This window comes from Stegodyphus dumicola, chromosome X2, assembly GCF_044657685.1.
Source record: "Stegodyphus dumicola isolate Sdum_Otavi_A_Nest chromosome X2, ASM4465768v1".
Lineage (NCBI taxonomy): Eukaryota > Metazoa > Arthropoda > Arachnida > Araneae > Eresidae > Stegodyphus > Stegodyphus dumicola.
Genome location: NC_140781.1, coordinates 169,559,798 through 169,581,584, shown reverse-complemented (window position 1 = coordinate 169,581,584; position 21,787 = coordinate 169,559,798). Strand labels below are relative to the sequence as shown.

At 32.2% G+C, this 21,787-nt stretch overlaps 1 protein-coding gene across 1 annotated transcript in view; it reads left to right on the top strand.

Moving 5' to 3' along the window:
- The first annotated feature begins 5,554 nt into the window (after positions 1 to 5,554).
- Positions 5,555 to 21,787, top strand: part of LOC118191600 (adenylate cyclase type 1-like) — a 347,305-nt gene continuing 331,072 nt past the window's right edge. The window contains exon 1 of the mRNA XM_035362423.2: positions 5,555 to 6,162. Within this exon, the coding sequence (XP_035218314.1) occupies positions 5,575 to 6,162 (588 nt within the window). The 5' untranslated portion in view covers positions 5,555 to 5,574. The remainder of the gene's footprint in view (positions 6,163 to 21,787) is intronic.

Genomic DNA, 21,787 nt, shown 5'->3' with positions numbered 1-21,787 from the left:
GGGTTACTACCAGAGCAAGTGAAACCCTGGAACCTTACGAGTAAATTTGCAGAAACTTCCATTTTTTTTCTTTGAGAAACAGCATTGCCATTCGCTTTTTATTTCAGTACAATAGTAGAAAATATAGAGACTGGTGAATTCCTTAACTAAAAGATATGATCATATTTCGGAGGAAGTTTTTGCAAATGTCATTAAATTCTACGTCAAATAATAATTAAATACATGCATTATTCAAAATATTTTCATAAAAATATATTTTATTTTTAATTATTTCAATTAAAAGTAATACATTAATTAAATTCATCCTGATGCAGCTTTAAAAATATACATTACAGCCGTTTACCTTCCCACTATTAACAAAGCGTATAAAGCCGACAAACACAGGTAGTTTGTCAGGATCTGATTCCTGACATCTCAAAGGGTTGTCTACATTACTGTTTTACGTACAGGTGCGGATAAAAGTAGGGGCACACCAGCGATGTACTTATTTTGCTATATAGTGTAAATATGAGCCAATTTTCCTCATAAAATTCTCAAGAAAAGCTGTCTTTAGGCAAAGGGGAATTGCGTGCTTTGCATTAAATCAAATAATCTGTCCTATCAGTTTACATTTAGTTTTTAATGATCTATTTGAAATTATAAATTGAAATTTTGTATGAAGTTGATTGAGAAGCTTAGTTGATTGAGAGAACAACATATGCACTCTTGCTCACTTAGTCAGATTACTCAGTCTTAGATTACTCAGTGGCTATCTGCTTTAAGAGAAGAGTGCCTTCGGAGAGGACTTTGTAAAGAAAACTGATAAGTATTTACATTACGCATAGGAAAAGTCATGAGAATCTCCTGCAGTTACTGCATTCAGTAGCTGAGAATAGAATACGATTGAACTACTAATGTTACGTTGATGAAACTATTCAGCCAGTATCCTATTTATGCATTATATATCTTGTTTGTTTATAATTGCTAACGATTTTTTTTTTTAAAATTAAAGTACCATAGTAATTTCTAAGTGAAGTTCAGACTTATATACCGTCTTATTTTTTAAATTTCCTTTTTACAATTACCACAAGCATACTTACGCAGTTCAAGTCCCCTTTCACATTTATACAAATCATGCTTTATGCAAATCATTTCACGCTGAATCATGGTTAATTAATATTGTTCATAATAATAAATTTATTGAATGCCTAATTTGAATATGAATAAACATTTTCTGTTCTTTGAGATCTATTTTTCTTCTTGGGATTTACTTTTTCTTCTTGTGATTTGCGAGTTAGGTATATTTATATTGTTCCTTATTGTGCCTTTTTAATTTTTCAAGTACGTGCTTTGGTTTCGCAAAATTTAGCTCTTTTATTTCCTAATGTCCCATGCGCACTTTTTCGTTAAATTTAGCACTTTTGATTCACTGAATTTAGTAAGCTTTTCGTACCTGAATTTGCCACATTACGAAAGTGTTTAGAAGCAATTGAGCTGAAAAACTTCTACTTCGATTTTTGCTAGTTTGAGTTATATAATTTTTGTTTTAACCTCCATTGATCGTCTAAAATATAGTTCTTCATTTAATCGGCTTAGATTAGCTTCATTCCTTCTTCCCAAATGATAAATAGGAACTAATCACTTTTCTATGTTTTAACTGATCTTTTATTGCTTGCCCTTTTTTTTCCCTCTTTCGTTTTTAATTTTATATATTTTCTTCATATTCTGTTCATCCAATACTAACCATGTAATCGAATTTTTATTTCCTTTTTCTTATATATACATATATACTTAGAGACAGCTGATTAAAAGAATGAAAAAAAGTCACTGATATATTGAACATTATCAGTGTCTGCTTTCTTGTCAATTATATATATGTATATATAATCGACGGGAAAGCAGTATATAAAGATTTATATAATCAACAGGAAAGCAGTATATGTATGTATTTGATCGTTCACCTTGATAGGCTAGTTAAGTTTTTGGATTTTACTTGTATCTTTCAATTTCCTTGTATATTATTTGTTTCAATTTTTAGTCACTATTAGTAGTACTTGCTTTCAACATTCAATACTTTTGTGGCTTGGACAGCTGAAACAAGTCGGGAAAAGAGACAAATTCAATGAGACAGTTAATTTGTTTTGGCACTTTAAAAAAAAATTAAGTTCGCTTTGTCTTTCAAGTCTCAGAGGATTTGTTGGAACGAAACTTGTTTTAGTTGGTCTAGCTAATCAACTTGTTTTGAAGCTTCAAAACACTTTCCCCTTGACAAGTTCTGTTTGAAGCTTTGAATAAAAGAGATTAACAAATGTTTTTGGTACTCATATGATTCCATTTTTCCTGTTATATAAACATTTTCGGTTCAAATATTGCTTATTAAAGTTTTTCTTTTTGCAATGTGTTTCGGAAAAAAGTGATAGGTTGCATTCAAGTATTCTTACGGCTTTTTGTAGGTATTTTATTCCTAACTTTTTAAAATTATATATATATATATATACAATAAAAACTGTCATGATGAATACCTTCCGTAAATGATTATAGCTGAAAGTGCACTGTGTTTCTGACATGATAATTAGGCATCAGTATTGTTAATATCAATATTTTATCTAAGAAAACAGTTTCCTAACTGACCGAGACCATAAAATATGCTTTAAGGCAGCCATCAAAATGTCTAGTTTTACTATCATACTACGTGTTAGATCAAGGAGCTGTATTTTCAGATCATCGGACAGTAGAACGAACAGTAAAACTATTGAAACAGAAAACAACAGCTAATCGTTTCTGAATCATAAATACTATCCATTCCCAGTATGGTGCAGTTTGTGATATAGGCTTGATTTGATGGTTATGGTTCATCATATCTCTAAGCTAGTTATAAGAATTTTTTCATATTTTATATACACTGCTAGTACGTATAACAAGTCGCATTTGTTTCGAAGTTCACGTTTAAATGCATGTATAAGCAAATTTATTTTATTTTATTTATTTATATTTTAAAATTTCGTAGATCACCAGCATAGATTACGGGGCATCAGTTACCTCAGATTAAGATGTCTACGAAACGAAAATTAAAATAATTAATTTTAAAAACATGATTAAAATAATCGAAGGTCCTGCCGGTAATCTGTAGCAAAGGACAGTTGACAAAAAGGAGCGATGGCAATAGATAAGCAGTAAGATGGCTGACTTGCTCTATGAAGTTAAAACTATTTTAGAAAAGAAAATGATTAACCGAAAGGGAAGATCAAGTAGGTATACGTGAGCTCAGTAAAATAAAGGGGTTACTTTGATCTCATTAATAAATAGCATGGGTTTTTTAAATTACTAGAAAATATTTACAGTGCAAGGTTTCTGTATGTCTTTAGGATTTTTTAGGATTTGTGTACCGTATTTTAAATTGTTCATCTACAGTGTTTCAGAAAATTATATACCTGATAATTTTTTTCCTTACACGTTTTGTACTTCTGCTACATTATTCGCTATTTGTCTTTGCGCTTAATTCGTAATTTTATTAATGCAATGGTATTAATGAATCCGAAGTACCACACTTTCATTCTAATTATCTTACTTTAATGGACAGCAGTAGCCTTAACAGGGTAAACCCATGATGAAAACCAATAATCGCTTTCTCTAAGATGACCATCTTCATAGAAGACCATAATTATCTCGCATTGCGAATTATCATCATCTTAGAGAGAGTTCAGTGTATATGTTTGCCCAAAGATTTAGTTACGACTCCAACCGGGTAACTGGAATCTAAACAGTTGGATTCTAGATATCTGAACTCTAATTATCCTGTTAGCTTATATTTCCTGCGCATCTGTTTAAATCATGATCTTTATTAATTCATTTAGGCCTTTTTTATTTGTTCTTTAATTTACATAACATATAAAAATAAAATGATAAAAGAGAGGTTTTTTGTTTACAGAAATATTGATTACTAGTAAACTAATTAGATGAATGAGTACGAATTGTCTTTTGGGTTATAATAAAAATTAATTTACTCATGTCATACACAGGAATCTAATTCAATAACAGTTCATCAACTCTCAGCAAGTTATCACCATATTTGATTTGGCAAATATGTAGCTAACAAACAATAATAGAAAAGCAAATAAAAGCTTCAAATAGGCCTTTTTCTTTGTTCGTTCCGTGATTCATTGCTTAGTTAAAGCAACAGCATTTCTTTGCTTTTTTTAAATGAAAATAGCAAATAATGTGGTAACGTTGGATCCATTCTCACGTTTCATGAGAAGGAAACAAGATTGTGCAAGTAGCTTTAAGTCCTACTTACTTAAAAATTACTTTCAGCATTTTATTTTACTTGAAATACAAATGGGTTGTGCCTTTAGGTAAATAAAAGAAGCTTCATCATTTATTTTTAAAAATTATTATGTTTTGTATTTTATTTTACAAAAATAAAATTTTATTGTATTTTCTTTTACAAAATTTTACAAAAATAAAATATACTTAATTTTTTTAATTGCTTAAACTTTGTTGAAATAAAACAAGATAAAAAAATTATCTCACTTGCTTATTTGGCTTGCAGAAAAAGAACTAGCTCACTCTCCGCAGCAGGTTAATTAAACGTTTTACACACTCTATAGTGGAATTTATGTAATAGATACATGTATGTTTTATGTGGAATTTCTATAACAGATACATGTATGTTTGCATATAAATCATACTTAATTTTTTAATTATATCTTAGGCAAATATTGAATATTTATAACGATGGGCGGGAAGGGGAGAATATGCTTCTGTTGTTATATCTTTTACTTACTCAGCTTCTTACATCTGTTAGAAATAAATGAGGTTATAAATTTGTTATTGGTTAAGCAACGTATAGACTATTACATTTTAAGATATTTTTCTCGGTTAAAAATATTAATTCTGTTGAATTTTTACATTTACTCCTATCAAATTTTGACGGAAGCTGAAGTAATGCATGTGTACTAAATCTAAATTTTACTTTAAAAGATGCTTAACATAGATTATATAATATTCTATTTTACTTATACAAAACAGAATATTATATAATATATGTTAAGCATCTTTTATTTTTTTCAGTCTACAGTTTTGATTCGAATAGTGATTGACGAGTTATCCACATGTTAATGTGTCAGTTCTCTCTGCTTGCGTGTAATCATAAGAAAATTGATTCTATTAAAATTGTTTTCAGCATCATTAAAAAAAAAAAAAAAAAAAAAAAAAAAAAACAGAATCATTTCATCGTATAATTAAATACCTCTAAATGGAAAATAACTTAAATTGGTTTCTGTTCAAGTGAAATCTAATTACTGATATAATTTACGGAACGAAGGTGTCCATGCAAATTGAGGGAAACATTGTATCGGAGAGAAAGACCATTCTGAACAATGAACGACAATTGTTACCACTAGCGAACACATCCCACTTTCCTCCTATCACTCCAAAACCTCAGCGCTTTCGGTAGCAGAAATTACGTATAGAGCACGCAACCACTAGGCGATCTTCTAAGACCGAAATGAGCGCCTTGGCGACAGAGAGATGGCGCCAACGAACGAAGAGTATCGGAGCGCCGAGACCTCGAGACACACAGTCGGAGCGCAAACGATGGACCATTCGGTGAAAGCGATGAATAGCCACCGGAAAGTCGTATTTTCCCGGCTCCTCAACCGTCACAATTTTGAGAATGAGGAGCTGGAGCAGCTATACCGCCGTTACACAGTCAAATTGCAACAAACATCAACTTCCAGTGTTTTAGCTCTGGTAGCTTCACTGGCAGCTAGCCTAGCAGGCCTACACGTGGGTTATGTGCGATTCTTGAGTGCTGCAGCACTCTACTTTGTTTTCGTTTGTATTTCCTTTGCCGCAGCCCTGGTCCTGATACAAACGGGCCATTTTAAAGACGCCCATTTACCGGCTCTTTGCTATGGAGTGTTAGTTTTATGTTCGGGCTTGTGCCTAATAGGCCTGCCGCTGAGTGTGACAGAGAGCAACAGTTGGGGGGCTGCCTCATGGGGCCAAGAGCACCCTGCGGCCCATGGAGTGTGGGAAGTTCTGTTTGTTCTCTTCGTTGTCTATAGTCTATTGCCTCTGAAGACCCGCGTCGCTGTTTGCGTAGGTGTGCTGCTGCCGGCTTTGCATACCACAGTCGCACTCACATCAGCAACATTTTATCAAGAATTGACATGGCAACAGGTAAGATATATTTTTTCTTCTACAGAATTGCCATTTTTAAGTTAGCACATTTTTCAGAATACTTCAGTTCATTCAGTATTTACGAAGTATTTATGTTAGGGTGGTTATGTCATGCGGAATTAATAAATTAAATATATTGCTACTACATTGGAATTTGGAAGTTTTAAAAATTTAGTAATTAGTAAACGAACAATTAATACATTTTTTAGAAGCCAAATCATTGAAAATGCGTCTCAAATGACAACTCATGCTAAGCTAATAAGAATATATACAGTGCAAAAAACAAATGTCCTGGGATAAAATTTTAAAATCATTGATGTTCGAAGTATATCGCCTGAAAAGAATTAATATAAAATTATTCTGTACATGCAGTTCTGTCGAAAAACTCACATGCGCGTACATACACAAGTACATGTAGATGTATATATATATATATATATATATATATATATAAGAATCACATATTTGTGTGTTTGTGTCAGAGTCTTAACAAAAGGAAGATGAGTGAGGCACTTATCTCAGGGAAAAAAGAGAAAGGACCAACAATTAAAATACAACAAATTAAACATAATCGTAGAAATGATAATTTTTTTATTTAATTTATTTATTTATAACTCACCGGAAGGGAAAATAAATTGTTTAGGGAAGGAATTTTGAGATTTGTCCCGCCTATTGAAATCTGACGGCCCGGTTCTGGTTTATGTACATATGTATTTATATATCATTCATACGAATCTATAAAACGCAACACTGAAATGTATTTTCGCTGCATTTTCAATTTTTCTTTCTATTTGTTTTCAGTTCTTTGTTTTGACTTAATGTTCTCTGTTTGTTATTTCAGCATAACAAATTAATTTAAATTAGTATTTGTATATATATATGAATGTTCGTAGACATGTATATTCATATCTACAAGTATAAAAACTTGCATGTGTGTTAGCATGGATGTAGAAATTCATATATATCTTTTATAACTTTAAAGTACATAAATACTTCCAACAGGAACAAACCCTGTTCAAAAGTTTTAAGGAAATTTCATTCCACTGAAATTGCTTTAGTTGCTAATTTCAACGCCTGATATTTATATGTATGTAAACATGTATATGAATATATTTGTATTTGATACATTTCCAACGCATTTAATATACTTAACATTAAAAAACAGAAACACGTAACTGTGGTGCCATTCTAACCTAGTTTAGCAAAGTTAAAGGGTATTTGAAAGTTATATGTCATGTGTGAAGGTGCTTCCGATCACATTAGCGAATTATTTATTAAAAAGATGAAACACCGTATTCGTATTCCGAGTTTAAATTGATTGATGCAACACATTATCTGCACTTGTTATTATCACCGATATCTAACTGAAAGGGGAAACGGCGCTAAGGACGATAACGGAATCTGCAGCGCGCGAGAATTTTTTCTCCGTGTCGAACTCGCACAAGGTGATGGAGCTCAATTGTCTCATAACAGATTCGGTTAAATGTTTCTGGCTTTCTAAGAAGGGTTTCTTTTCTCTCTTTCTCTTCAGTAAATGTGTTTCCGAAGGTGAGTGAGACATCAATGAATTGGAGGAAACCCCAGTGGCGTCGCCCGAGCAAGGTCATCGGGCGAGTTCTTTCCCCAGCAGGGGCGGGAAGGTAAACAAAGGATTTCGATCTTGCTCCTCTATGGTTGCATGAGTTGGTATCCGGTCTTCTCAACGGTTGTGATCAATTTATTAGATCGGCTAATAGGAAAATGATGTGATGATAAAATCACGCTTGAATAAACTGAGTTGCTGGGTCAGACCGCTTCGTGCCTTTCTTTCAGAACATTTGTTGTTTTTTCCATTTTTTTGACGCAAAACTTTGAAAAATGCAATTAAAGCTAAAACATGGATTTATACTGACAGTAGGTTCTACTGAAAACCATTATTTTTCAATTTATTTAACAATTTTCCTTTAGTTTTAATTACTTCTACTCTTCAGGCATTAAACTCTGAAACTAGGTAATAACTATTTTAAATGAGCAAAAAATATTAATGCATATTATGTAATATATACTACATTGTAATAATAATAGATATTGTGATTAGTAACTATATTCGAGGATTTTGGTTGGCACTTATCAATATTTCATATTGCTTGACACGTATTTAAAAGTCCACATGTGGAAAAAACAGGACAGCTGGGGAAGAAGAAGTAATTTGCAATTTCTTTCTTAATGCATATATTATTCACCACTTTAAAATTAATTATTTCAGTCAAAGGAAAGACGCAGAGCGTGTGAAAATATAGCTGTTTCAGTGCTACGAAAAACATTAAATAATATGTAGGAAAAATAAATTTTAACTTCCTCAAATTTCATTTGCAAATTAGATGATAACCTTCAGATTTAAACGAAACTTATAACTAAGCGCAGCTTTTTAATGTGAAGTTAGTTTTAATTATTTTCATGTAATCCCTCGTTAGATAATAAGGTGTCGAGTATGTATGATTATCCATTTATATTTGAAATATGTAAAGTACCCAGAATAAAAATTTGATTTTCTCTACGGAAATGATATTGTATCGCTGGTTGTCAATGGATCCGATTGACGCATAGCCGCCCTTGCAACGGCTAATGACGTACGCCCTGCATGTAATAGTAATTGGCTAAGTTAAATATTAAAGTTCAGGTTATGAATAGCTGCCTATTCCAATTCCAAAGAACTTTTCCGCAAACACTTTTAGTTTAATTTCTTTCTGACAAAAACAAATCATAAAGTATATGTGAGTAATAAATACAATGTCCAGTAGAGCTTACTTAATGTCTATACTTTGTGCTATTGCTAAAATTCATCCCCCATTTACTGTGTTTTCTATTATAAAACTTTCTTCCCTTATTTTTTATATTTGATATTTTTTCTAGGAATTCTAGACTATTAAAAACTATTGCATGAGTATGAAAGCTGGTTAGTGTCTAAAATATATATTTCAAATCCTAGATATTTCGTATCTATTTATTTTATACACATATTTGAAATACTGGTAGCTTGAATTGTTATTTACATAAATGAATCTGAAATTGAAAACTCTTTTAAATGCTCTAAATTTTCCTGAAATTAAACTTGAAAACGTCGCAGAATTTTACTTCTTTTCTTTATTCTTTTTCCTGCGTGCTAGTGTCAGTACGAAATCTATCTTATAAAATTTTATTGAAATGTGTACAATATTTGTATTACAAGTGATATCTTTATATGTAATATGCGTGCACAAATTTCCAGTTTTTTCTTCTTCCAATGCTAAATCTCACCGTCTGCGTAGTTCATTATCTGCTTCACTTCTTGAGAATTAATTTGAAATGCCATGTCTCTACATAAGAAGGATAAGCTGCTCGGATAAGAAGGATCAGCTGCTCGGATAGAAAAAGTCGCAGAATATTGGCAATTAATGCTGGGTTAGATTCTCAGCGGCTGAGCAGTCCGCTGCATGTGGTTTTCCTTAGAGTTAATGTGAATTCGAACAGGTTTACCGTATAAAGACGTCTATTTTTCTTACATCTTATCTTTAATATTTATGTGAAATATAAAACAGGGTAATTATATAATGAATTACTCAGGGACTTAGCTTTGCTGGATGAGCAAATCATGTTTGCAGTCAGTGATTAAGAAGTGTCTGGCGTTCACTTTAATTAATCGGATCACACTCATATACTGATATCTAGCTGTATTAATTAATTACACGCGTGTGTGCAGTGTAGTCTTTTTCTCAATAAACTCTGCCTCTTTATATTTGTTTGAAGCCCATCGATGCTGAATAATTTATTTCCTTTTATTATGAAGTTTCCGATAAATAAAAGAATATATTACTTTAATAACATCCAGTGTACGTTTGTTGCACTGCTGAGTTTCATTTATAAGGAACATCTTAGATATTAGCAACTTATTTTATTGCTGTTTAATTAGAGAGTGCATGCGAAACCATATAAAATCCGTGACAGACAATTAAGACTAACAAGAAAATGCTTCTAAGCCGCATATAAAGTATTTCATATACTAACAACATGTTACTAAAAGCAATTTTCTTAAGTAAAATGTTGAATTTTACTTATAAAAGGGAAGCCATTAATGACCTTTCAGTGCTAAGATCCGTATTACGTAATTAATAATCTCTCTCCATCTTTTTTTTTAAAATTTTTTTCATCTTTTTTTAATTTTAAAGTGGATGGTAATCAGACGCTGATTACAGATATGTTTTTAAGAAACCCAGACATTTTTGTTTTAATAATGCGGATTTTCCCTTTCAGTTCAGTTCTTGGAAAATTTTTCGAGGAGTTAAATCGAGGCAAATAGCTTGAAGAATAAGAATAACTTAGACAATTAAGCTGAGAGATTAACAAATGCAACAAATTTCCTCAAAGACAACAACGACTACGCAATTACGCCTCCGCTTTCCTTGTACCTATATTTTTTTCCAGCTCTTCTTTAGTTAAAAATATTACACTTTATCTATTTTTTTTTTTTTTTTTTACAGAAAATAAGATTTGTTTAATGCTCAGTTAAATCAAATAAGTCCGCCGTTACATGCAATCTCCGTGTCTAGTCCATCTACGCGAGATTCAGAATACTGGAGGAATCGTACCAATTTCGTTTAATGGAATCGTTTCTCCCTACTAGACTATCTAATGCATCTCTAGAAGGAACGCTAGAAAAACAGCTTAGATATAATCTTCTAGGAATGGGTTTTACAGGTAGCGTCCCCCTTCCTTTCAACAGTATTTCAGCAGGGAGCGTAAATGACAGAACAGTCTCTAAACGCTTTTCCTTTTTTAATTAATTATTATTTATATATTTAATGATTTTTAACCTTATAAAGTAGAAGCTTTTAATATATACCGGTCTTTAATAATATATTGAAATATTTTTTTAATAAACTTATAAATCTGTCCGTATGATTGTGCAGTGTCACGTTTATATCTTTCTGTGCATTGAGATTTGATGGTCTTTTCTTTGGAAATATTGACACTTATTAATATTTAAGTCATGTTCTTTCTTTAGAAAGCTAAAGTTATTCCTAACATGTTCATTTATCTTCAGTTAGGGGATATACAGAGTGCCTAAAACGTGTGATACGCATTTTATTTCTGGCAATTGCATTTCTTGAATTATTTTAGCAAGTTGTAGCCCTTCCTCAATACCTTGAGATGCTAGGATTTATTTGCGATGAAATCTTCCGAAAAGAAGAACAGAACTACGTTCCACTCAAGCAAGACTTTTTCCAACTGATCCCAACTTATCCCCAATAAAATCATTCAGGATGGTTGCAGTTCCATTAGTTGGTTTGTGTTATTGAAAGTGCAGACATCATAAATGGTGATCGGTTTGAACACTTGAGGTATTTTTATAAAAATTGACGTATGTCTTCTTTAATTTGGACTTGAAATATACGCATTTTGAATGAAATTGATTATCATTCAAAATGCGTATATATATTCTTCCGCGACATCGTGTATATTCGTTTCACCTGTTATATAAAATCAAAAGAAAAATTAAAAAGCTAAAACAAATTTATAAGGTAAGGTGTACAATTTTCAAAATTCAGTATTATAATTAAAAGTCAATAAATAAATTGGCAGATTTTTCATGAATCTACAAGGCTTGAAACGTAGTATTTTGAAAGTTAGTTAATATTTTAGTTATAATTTTTAATTTTAGTTAATATTTTAGTTATAATTTTTAATTTTCGAAGGTGTTTTTACGTCATATCTTTCATATATGATTTGATCGTTTGTAAGGATTATGCTAATTTTATTAACAATTAAATTTGGAGTTAAAGTTTCTTTCCTATCGATTCTTAACTTCAGATTACACTTCCGGCCAGAACGTAGTTTTAGAATCACGTCTGAATACATAATGAGGAAGAGCGGTATTTAATAGGGAGAGAGATACTAGGTATTCTGGCTGCACGCGTCCGCCTTTTTAGACTACTCTCTCGTAAGCTATTATCACGCTCGGCCGTACTTTAGGCCTTTGATAGCTTCGCAGTCTATTAACGTTAAGGGACCAACTCTGTTAGAATTCTGATAGCTTCGGCTATACCTCTTTAGTTTAGATTAGTTTAGATTAATTCTTAGTATCTTAAGTTCAAGCCGAAGTGTCGGCTTTATTGTACACTGCAAGACGGAGTTTTGTTAAACGTTAGTTGCAATAATAAAGGATTAGTTTACCCTTCTAACTTGTTGTTTCCTGTCACACGAACTCAAGCGATTATTCGCTTATCAGTTCTTAAGATTCTTCACTTCCAACAGTAACTTAGAATTACAAAGTGAGGAACTCTACACGTTTATTGATTTGCTCTCTGTTGTATTCTGAAAATAGCGCTATAGACTCTTTATATTCAAGGCGACTGTACTAGAGGGTATTTACAGAATAATTTCCTTCTGATAAGAAACCAGCGTCAGATTTTTCTGCAGTTTCAATAAGCCTTTTCATGTAAAATCACTGCCAAATTAGACTTGAATTTTGCCTATTTTTAAAGTTTAAGCTGACTTTTAAAGTCCTGTCTATTTGTATTCTATTTGTAACTGTACTTCGAGTCTAACTGCTGAACTGGTTTTTAGTTGGCTTCTCTGCGGAAAAGGGATTTATATCGAATTTCTTTGTGCTAGGCTAGAAAATTAGAAATCAAGACCTTTCTTTGCTAATTTGTAGCATTTTAGACGTGCTTAATATCTTATATTATTATATAACGTCTTATATTTGTTAAAAGCAAGGTCACATACACGAAATACTAATGAAAGTTTTATCTGAAATATTCTAATCGGGAGACTGTTTGGCAGAAAACAATTAGGACATACCCTTAATATGCTCTTCTGATTTCGAGAATTTTACTTTAAAAAATCGGATAATTAATCATATATTCATATTCCATTAATAAAACTTAGTCAATAATTAATCAGTTTTACAGATACTGTGTACTCTCGGTGTCTGTCTTGTAAGAATTCCTTAACCAATGAAACCATTTTGATCTTCAGATATTGCTCCAGTTATTTCAGTTTTAAATCTTGGTTTTCTTCTTTGCCTTACGAACATTAGATATATTACAATTTTGAGTGGATTATATTTTAATTTAATTTTTATTTTATGAGGGTCTATTTCGGTGTCTTATCGTTATAGATAAGTATGAATTCAGAAATTTTAATGATTTATAATAATTAAATTATATTAATAATTTAATATATTATTAAACAATTTCATCATAATATTTTTCGGTATGCAATAACTTCATCAGAGAAATATGAAACAAAAAGAAAAATGTATGTAATTACAATAATGGCAATAAATTCATAAGTTAATGAAAGAGATGAGTACCACAACTGCACGTAAACTTTCTAAATGTATATAATTGAGAAAGTTCAGATTAGATTACATCTCATGAAATTTAACTATAAGAGTCTTGATTTGAACTAGGTTGCAGCTTCATTTTAATCTTATATATTGTGAAAAAGTCAAGACAATTTATGTATAGAGATTAGGAAAACTCAACTTAGAAATCTAACCCCCCTCAACTAAAACATTTGTTAAGGAGAAACATTTATACATATGCAGAAAAGGGAAGAATTAAAAAGTACAGAATAGATAATGGTTATGCAAATTATCGTTTCTTTGAATGATTATTGTATAACGATATTGTAGACAAGGCTGTATTTTTTATCACTTTTAATGTATTGTATTGTGGTGGTGTATTGAGAATATGGCAAAGAACACTAGGGCTATCTGTCTAAGGGGAGGGATGCCTTCGTGGAGGACTTTCTAAGGGAAACTGGCTCGTATGCACGTTACACATGGGGAAAACCACGAAAACGCCCATGCAGCCAGCCCGTTTGCGGGATTCGAACCTCGGATCGAACTACCAGTGTTCAGCGGTTTTACTGCTCGGCCGCTGGCAGGCCTATCACTTTTAATGCGTAATTTTTTAATTTAGCTTTAAAGTAGACTAAATTTTTAATTTTCATTTCAGAGAGGCACAGTGAAACGAACGAATAACTTTTCTTATCAATTCCCCCCTCCCATTATTTGCTTTTTATATATGACGCTATTTGGCTTTCATCGAATTTATTTTTAAAGAATTTAAGTGATTGAGTGAATTTAAATTAATCTATATTTTAGGGAAATTTAAGTGACAGCATAATAAATGTAAAGTATAGCTGCTTAATTCATGCCAGTGCCTGAATCCGGTATTATGCTCTAGTACTACATTAGAACTGTCTGAGTTTTAATCCGCAAATGCAACACTGGTAACGTCAACGTTGCTGTTGAATTAAGGCTGTTCCAGGTGACTGTTAAATGTTATTCAGTTGCTGACTAGCTGAGAAAAAGGTAGTTGGTAAGAGAAATTTTGTCCCTTCCCCAAACTGCAGGGTTGAGGGATTTTTGTTTCAAGAACTACTTTATTTTGAGACTGCTCAACTTCATGTTCACTGCGAAAACTTGTTGACTCACTGAAAAATTATGCGGTTACATTTTTGTGTCATTTTGGATCCGAGAGATAACCAGATCTTGTATAATCAGAAAAAAGGCTCACCAGCGGCTGAGCAATAAAGTCGGTGAACGCTGGTAGTTCGGGCTGAGGCTCGAATCAGCGAACGGACTGGCTGAATGGGCGTTTTCATGGTTTTCTCCGAGTATAACATATTTACTAACCAATTTCCCTTAGGAAGTCCTCCACGAAGGCATCCATACGCTTAGGCAGATGGCCCTTGAGGCTTTGCCATAATCACATAAACCAAACCAAACCTTACAATCAGAAGAAATACTTTTTTTTTTTTTTCCGGTAGTCGGACAACTGCTCAGTTTGTCGGGTGCGGTCGAACCGATCAGGCTGGTTTGAGAACATTGCTGAAGATGCGGGGGATAGACCGATATCAGCGGAATTCACACCGGCACTCGCGAATTCGTCCTAGCAGTCAGCTTCCGTTAACACTTACATCGTCCAGAATATCAGAGGAGGTATAAAATCAGAAAATAATTTAGTTATTTTAATTAAGAAGTTTAGTTGTGCTTTTGAGTAAATACTCCGTTTCTTTGATAATTTAGTGGCATTTCCGTGTTTAAACTGAAAATACTATTGACATTCGTTAAGGATCACTCATTAGCAACATTTTCATTCCAGCGATAAGTGCTAAAATCCCAAAGATTAACATACATTAAATTCCGTTTTAGTACAGTTACCGCTCGTTTTAATGTTTTTTTTTGCCCAACACGAGGGATTCTTATAATGAGCGTCGACTGTACTTCTTTAATTTTAAGTTCTTTGTAGCAATTGTACAGTTTCAGTTTGTGTTGCGCTATTGCTTCGCGCTAAAGCGAAACAAAATTTTAGTCATTATAGTTTAGAATTTAGTTCGAGTTTTATGCTTTGAATTTATGGACATATTTGAGTTCAAAAAGCACGGAATTTCAATAATACATATCTCTATTTTTTATGTTGAATATTTAGGTTATTCATCGTTAGAGATTGATGCTTTTATTCCCCACTGCTTCTCATATGTTCGATGGGAAAGGATGCTGATAACCCGTGCAGTTTCTAAAATTAAAATTTTAAGAAATTTGGGAATATAAAACTAAATTATTGTTCTTATTGCGATATTTTAAGACAAGTAGTGCTAAAATATCGCAAACGCTCAGGCTACAATAGTTGAGTGCAGGGAATGCTTCAGAAGAACATGCGGTCTGAGTGCTGATTTCACTGCCTCTTTCCTTTGTGGTTTTTGGCATTCCTTGAAATTATTCATTCCCCCTCAACCTAGCATTCAGTATCCCCCCCATTTCCTTAACTGCTTTCACCCCGCCCCAGTTAGAGTTGTTTCGGGATAGCTCTACCTTAAAAAAGTCGTGCTCATGTGAAAAATAAGTTTTATATCTTATAGAGCGCTGTTCATAAAATATGGTTAATGGAAGAATTCTTTAAAAAAATATTTTCATATGTCATATTTCAGTAATAAAAGGAATCAGAGAACGGAAGACATTAGGAATTAACATGAATTCCATGTATAAGAAGAATTCAACAATTTTAAAGATATTATTTTTGTTTTATTTTTCTGGTGGGATACATTAAAATTCTAGAAGAATTTCATTAACCACCGAATAAATATGTGGGAAAAGAGAGAAATAGTTTTCCCCATAACAATTTATTATTTGCAGAGTTTTTTTTACTTTCGAGTATTTAGTTGAAGACATAAACTACGCTTACCCAGTCGGAAACTTAATAACGCTTAAACAAATTTTGCAGAGTGGAATAGTTAACAACGAGATACAATTTTAGTTTTTATGAAAAGACGGAATTTTTCAAAATTAAAAATTTTTACTTCCGCTGTTCAAAGAGAGTGCTTTAACAATCATTAAAAATTTCAGTCTTAATCTTATAAATTCATTTCACGGTTTCTGGTTGGAATTTAACGGTTGAAAGATCTAAATTAAACCTTTGACTTTTTAACATTTCTTTGTGCTTTTTGGGTTTTGCGATGAAAAGTATTAAAAGAAGAAATAATAAATTTTCTTACCATTATACTACCTTTTTAGGGAAAGGTGGAAATAAGTGTATTCTTTTTAGATAAATAGATTACTCATACGATGATATTAATATTCATTAGCGTTCTTTTTATATCCATTATTAAGTCAGTTTGCTTCTTTTATATTGCAATTAATGCATGCATTAGCCCTTTTTGGACGTATGGCACTCTAGTTTTCACTGGCAATTTTCTTAATTTATTATATAGTTCACTTTATTTTTCAAAATGCTAAGAAATGAAGATCATATGTGTTAAGAAAGCTGTTTTTTTAATAAGAAATATTAGTTTTTGGATAGAATCAACAGCCATTATTGAAGACAAATACTTTTCAGTGTTAACAAAACCTGTATTGGTCTTGACTTACCTGTCTTGGCTCAAAAACTAAAATATGAGATTTCTAACATATTTACGAACTGTCATAATCACAGAAAATTTTAAAGCGTGAAAATTTTAATCTTCGTAATAATTTTTGATTTATATTGTAAGGATCTTAAGTTTTACTAACGTTTATTTTATTTTAAAACTTTACTATCACTTCTTATTTTCCACTTCCGGTCAGAATTAAATGTATTAACTTGTTTATGCAAACTGTACTTGCTAACGCCCAAGTTGTGGCTTTTTGCCAAGAGTTAGAGAGAGAGAGAGGGAAAATGAGCCGCCTTGCCACTGCATTTTGTACGAGTTTTCAATCAGCTGCTGTCCGCCTTTAAGACCAGAGGTTTAGTCCTCTTGATATTTTAAACGTATTGTAGTTTCGGCAGTTCGCGTACTACATACGTAATAATTTAAAAGGCCAGTCTTAGTGTTAAGCATTTGTGTAAAATTCAAAGTTAGCTCTTATTTAAAATTTTAGTTAGTAGTTTTTTATATTTTTACGTTCAGACCACAAGTGGTTGGTCTATGTATCTCGAAGGGCGGGATCACTTGTAATATCATGGACAATGAAGGGTAAAGTTAACCCTTCCTGCTTGTGTTGTCCATTCCACACATACTTGAACATAGCTTGAGTAAGCTCCCTGTTCCTAACCAGGACACGTAATGTTCCCGAAACAAATCAAAAGACATACAAGTCTCTACAGTGGCGCCGGAACTAAAAGGGCTGTGTATGATGACTCTCCACACCCAGGATTTGGCGACTGGGTCCCCTAAAAACCCCAGTCGCCCTTTAAAAGGGGGAGTATATAAGGTGTTGTTCTGCACGCTGGGCCGGTATTCCAGAGGTCCGTGGTTCGATTCCCGGCGAAGGCGGCTGCTAATTTTTCATCTCTTCTGCTTCCAAAAATCCTAATGTCTCTACAGTATTAGAAGAAACACAACTTTTTAATTTGTTAGCAATTGCATGTATGTTTAATTAAAAAATATTTTTAAAAATATATTTCTAGAAATGTTATTAACTCAAAATGGTCCGTGTAAACTTTTATCTTTTGAAGAATCTTTTCACTTATGTCTATTTCATAGATGAGTTAAATAGTCATGTAAATTTTTTATTCGTAATTCTATCTTAATTTTAGCTTTAATCTGCTTAGAAAATGTAACATTACTCTCTACTTTAAAATATAACTTGCTGAAGAAGTTCATATATACCTTTAATTTAAGTAGGGAAACGCAGAAAACTTTTTATCTCTTGACACTGTACTTCTGTAAATTGAAGAAACTTTGTAGAGAAATTAGGTATTTTTTGAAGCAGGAAATACGAAAAATTAGCAAACGCCTTTGCCGGGAATCAAACTACGAACCTCTGGAATACCGGCTCAGTGTGCTGACTACTACACCACGAAGACACGTAAGGGAAGCGGGAAAAATACCTTATGTACTCCCTTTTTTAAAGGGCGACAAGGGTTTTAGAGGACCTAGTCGCCAAATCCTGGGTGCGGAGAATCATCATCCACAACCCTTTTAGTTCGGGGGCCACTTGTAGAGACATTAGGTATTTTTTGAAGCAGGAAAGATGAAAAATTAGCAAACACCTTCGCCAGGAATCGAACCACGGACCTCTGGAATACCGGCCCAGTTTGCTAACCACTACACCACGAAGGCACGCTAGGGAAGCGGGAGAAATACTTTATAACTTTATATGCACAGATTCTTAAAATTCAATCAATTATGCAGTTGTTGCAAGTGAAAAGGCGGAAGAAAGGCACGGCTAGTTCTGTTTTCTCAAGGGATTGTGATTTACACAATGTTCTGATGGTACGTGAGACGTGCAAGTATGGGTAATGTAATAATAGCAATTGTCATGTTTGGATGGATTAATTTTAAATTAAAATTAGAACATTTGTTGCATTAAATGTAATACTTCTGAGCTTCAAGAAAAGATTCTCCTCGATACGCATAGAGATTTATTATAAAAATAAGGTTAATCTAAGGTTGAATTTCGCTTAATTTTCACACTCAGGTTGTTATATACTTCTCTTCCAATTGTAATTATAGTGTTATTAGATCTTAGGTATTTCTAGTATAACAGGCATTCTTAGAGAAATAAACTAATTATCTTGGAATTCTGACAAAACAACATATAACTTGCGTAATATTTGAGAAAATATCTCACAAAATATTAAGAATCTCAGCAGTAGCAACACTATTATTTACTGGTTCTGAGGCTTTCAATCACGTTTCAGTTAGCAATTAAGTAATATCTACCACTGATGTCTAGAGTTGTATAAGCGAGTTATAATAAACAGTTAAAAAATTAAGGATGTAAATTTCATGCAAAAAATAATTAAATATGCATGAAATCAAAATAAAATTTTGAATAACTTTTGAGCAAACAATAAACTCTGAGGATATAATGGCTATCATCGTTTAAATACTGACGCGCCATTATGTACGGCATTCCCAGTGGTCATTCAGTACCTGCTGATTATGACAGAGAGCAATTCATTGCAATCAGGGAACTATTATTTATTTATTTTGAATGCTATTTTCAGCGGAAGTGTTTAAACAAGTGGTGGCTGAGATTATGACTTGAATGCTGAAAGCTGATACCTACAGATAATGAAACGCTCCTTGGATTCTACATGTATCTGAAGAGTGCCTTCTTTGGCTAAAACATGCAATGAAACATAAGATCTGAAGTACGATAATCTAGAAATCACACACCGCTTTGTAGTAGTAGAAATCTGACAGAGCTGTTGAAAAATATTTATCTCCACTTTTCATACTAGATATATTTTTTGTTTCTTCATACAGTTTATAGTCATATTGCTGTTCATATATTTTTAATTCACAAGGATTGAAATGGTATTTTTAACTGGTGCATAATTTCATGCGAGAAGGAATATAGAAAGTAAATAATTCATATATTAGGAAGTTATTTCTGTTAAGGTCCTGCACACTTTCATTTGCATAAATTTTTCTCAGTAAATTCATACGAAATGTTTCATATATGAAAATTTCTGATTCCAAAACTGATTATCTGGGTCTCTTTATCATAAATAAAACTATCCTTAGTTATGATGTCGTATATTATTATTTTAATATTTCCAACAAATGCATACCAGTACTCAAATTAAGAATAAAAACTTAACTACAGCGATTAAATCGAGTTCCGTAAAAGTTTAAAATTCATTTTGAAAATTTTCTCGTTTGGAAAAAGTTGTTCTTAAAATATGAGGGTGAACAGATTAAAATTTAGCATCATGTGGCTGACCATGCAAAGGTTCTTTATTATAATTTACAGCAATGCGAATTTGAAAAGAAGTTTACTAGCAACAAAAAGTTCAGAAAAGTTTATTAGTAAGCAATTATTTTAAATTTATATTTATTTCCGTGCTTAAGACCATTCTTAATTTGGTAAGAATATTAAAAGCTTGTGTTCTAATTATTATTATTAATGTCTATGTTTAGATTATTTTAGATTTCCTTGTGGTTTAATTCTTTTGATTTATTGTTTATGTCATAATTAGATTTTTATAATATTTGATAAATTTTAATTTGGAGTTTTACTTTCTTGCTTTATGTATAAATATGTATAATGAAAAATTTCGGATCTGACGTTGATGAAGAAGATGATCGTGATGCTAGAATTGGATTGGTTTTACACATGGACGATGTACTGATGGCCCTTATATATATATTTCTTCATTTTTGGCATAGTATTATAAAAGTAAACATGTGTAACAAAAGTAGCACAAGACACGCACCTCTTCTAAATTACATATTGACAGCAATACAACTGGAGAAAGAAAGCCTTTAGACTACATGTGAATACCACAGAGGCACTCGTGAAAAGAGCAAGATTAAGCTACTGGTGATGGCTACTAAAGATGGTGGAGTTACACTATATTTCTGTGCAGAAGAACATAGCACCGCATCATTATTATTTCGTTTAATTATATTTGGATGAAAGATTTTAGTATCACTTTTGCCGTTTTATAAGCGCTTGCATCGTTTGCGCTTTATAAGAATCGCATGACATGATTAATTTTGAAAAGACATTGTTTAGAAAGATTTATTACATGCATTTTAATAATTTTTGGATAGAAAGGAGAAATAATTTATCAAAAAATAGAATTTTATTTTATGCTCACATATTAAATATAAAATAGAAAAGCAGAAATTGCTTCTGAACCTTTGTCGTGGAATGGTGGTTTATAGTGATTTAGATCGAGTTCTAGCAACAGGCCATGTCTAACCACATTGCGCATGTAAAAAATACGATAAAGTCACAAACCAACTAGAAAATATTCGGAAAATGAACGAATAAGTAAAAATTTACAAGCATGATGACCGTTCGTCGCGCTCATTGCATATTAAATATTCTAGCATCTCCACGCGATTGAAGTTTTGCTTTATTTTCCCTCTTTTGTTATAATTCCGTTATGAAGTACATTTTTTTCTGGAAAGAGAATGATAAATGAATACATATTTTGCGTAGTTACCAAATTCAGATCCAATGGCCAAGCTATGACGAGTTTCAATAAAAATAATTTCGTTTAGGTTTTTAAACTTTGCCGAGAACTTTATTGGGTATGTTTCAAAGCTCTAAATCAATGACATTCAGGCTCTTAAAACCCTATCTCAACTACGTTATTCTGAGATTTAAGTATATAAATAAAGTCGGAAGGAAAAGCTCATCAAATTCGTATAATTC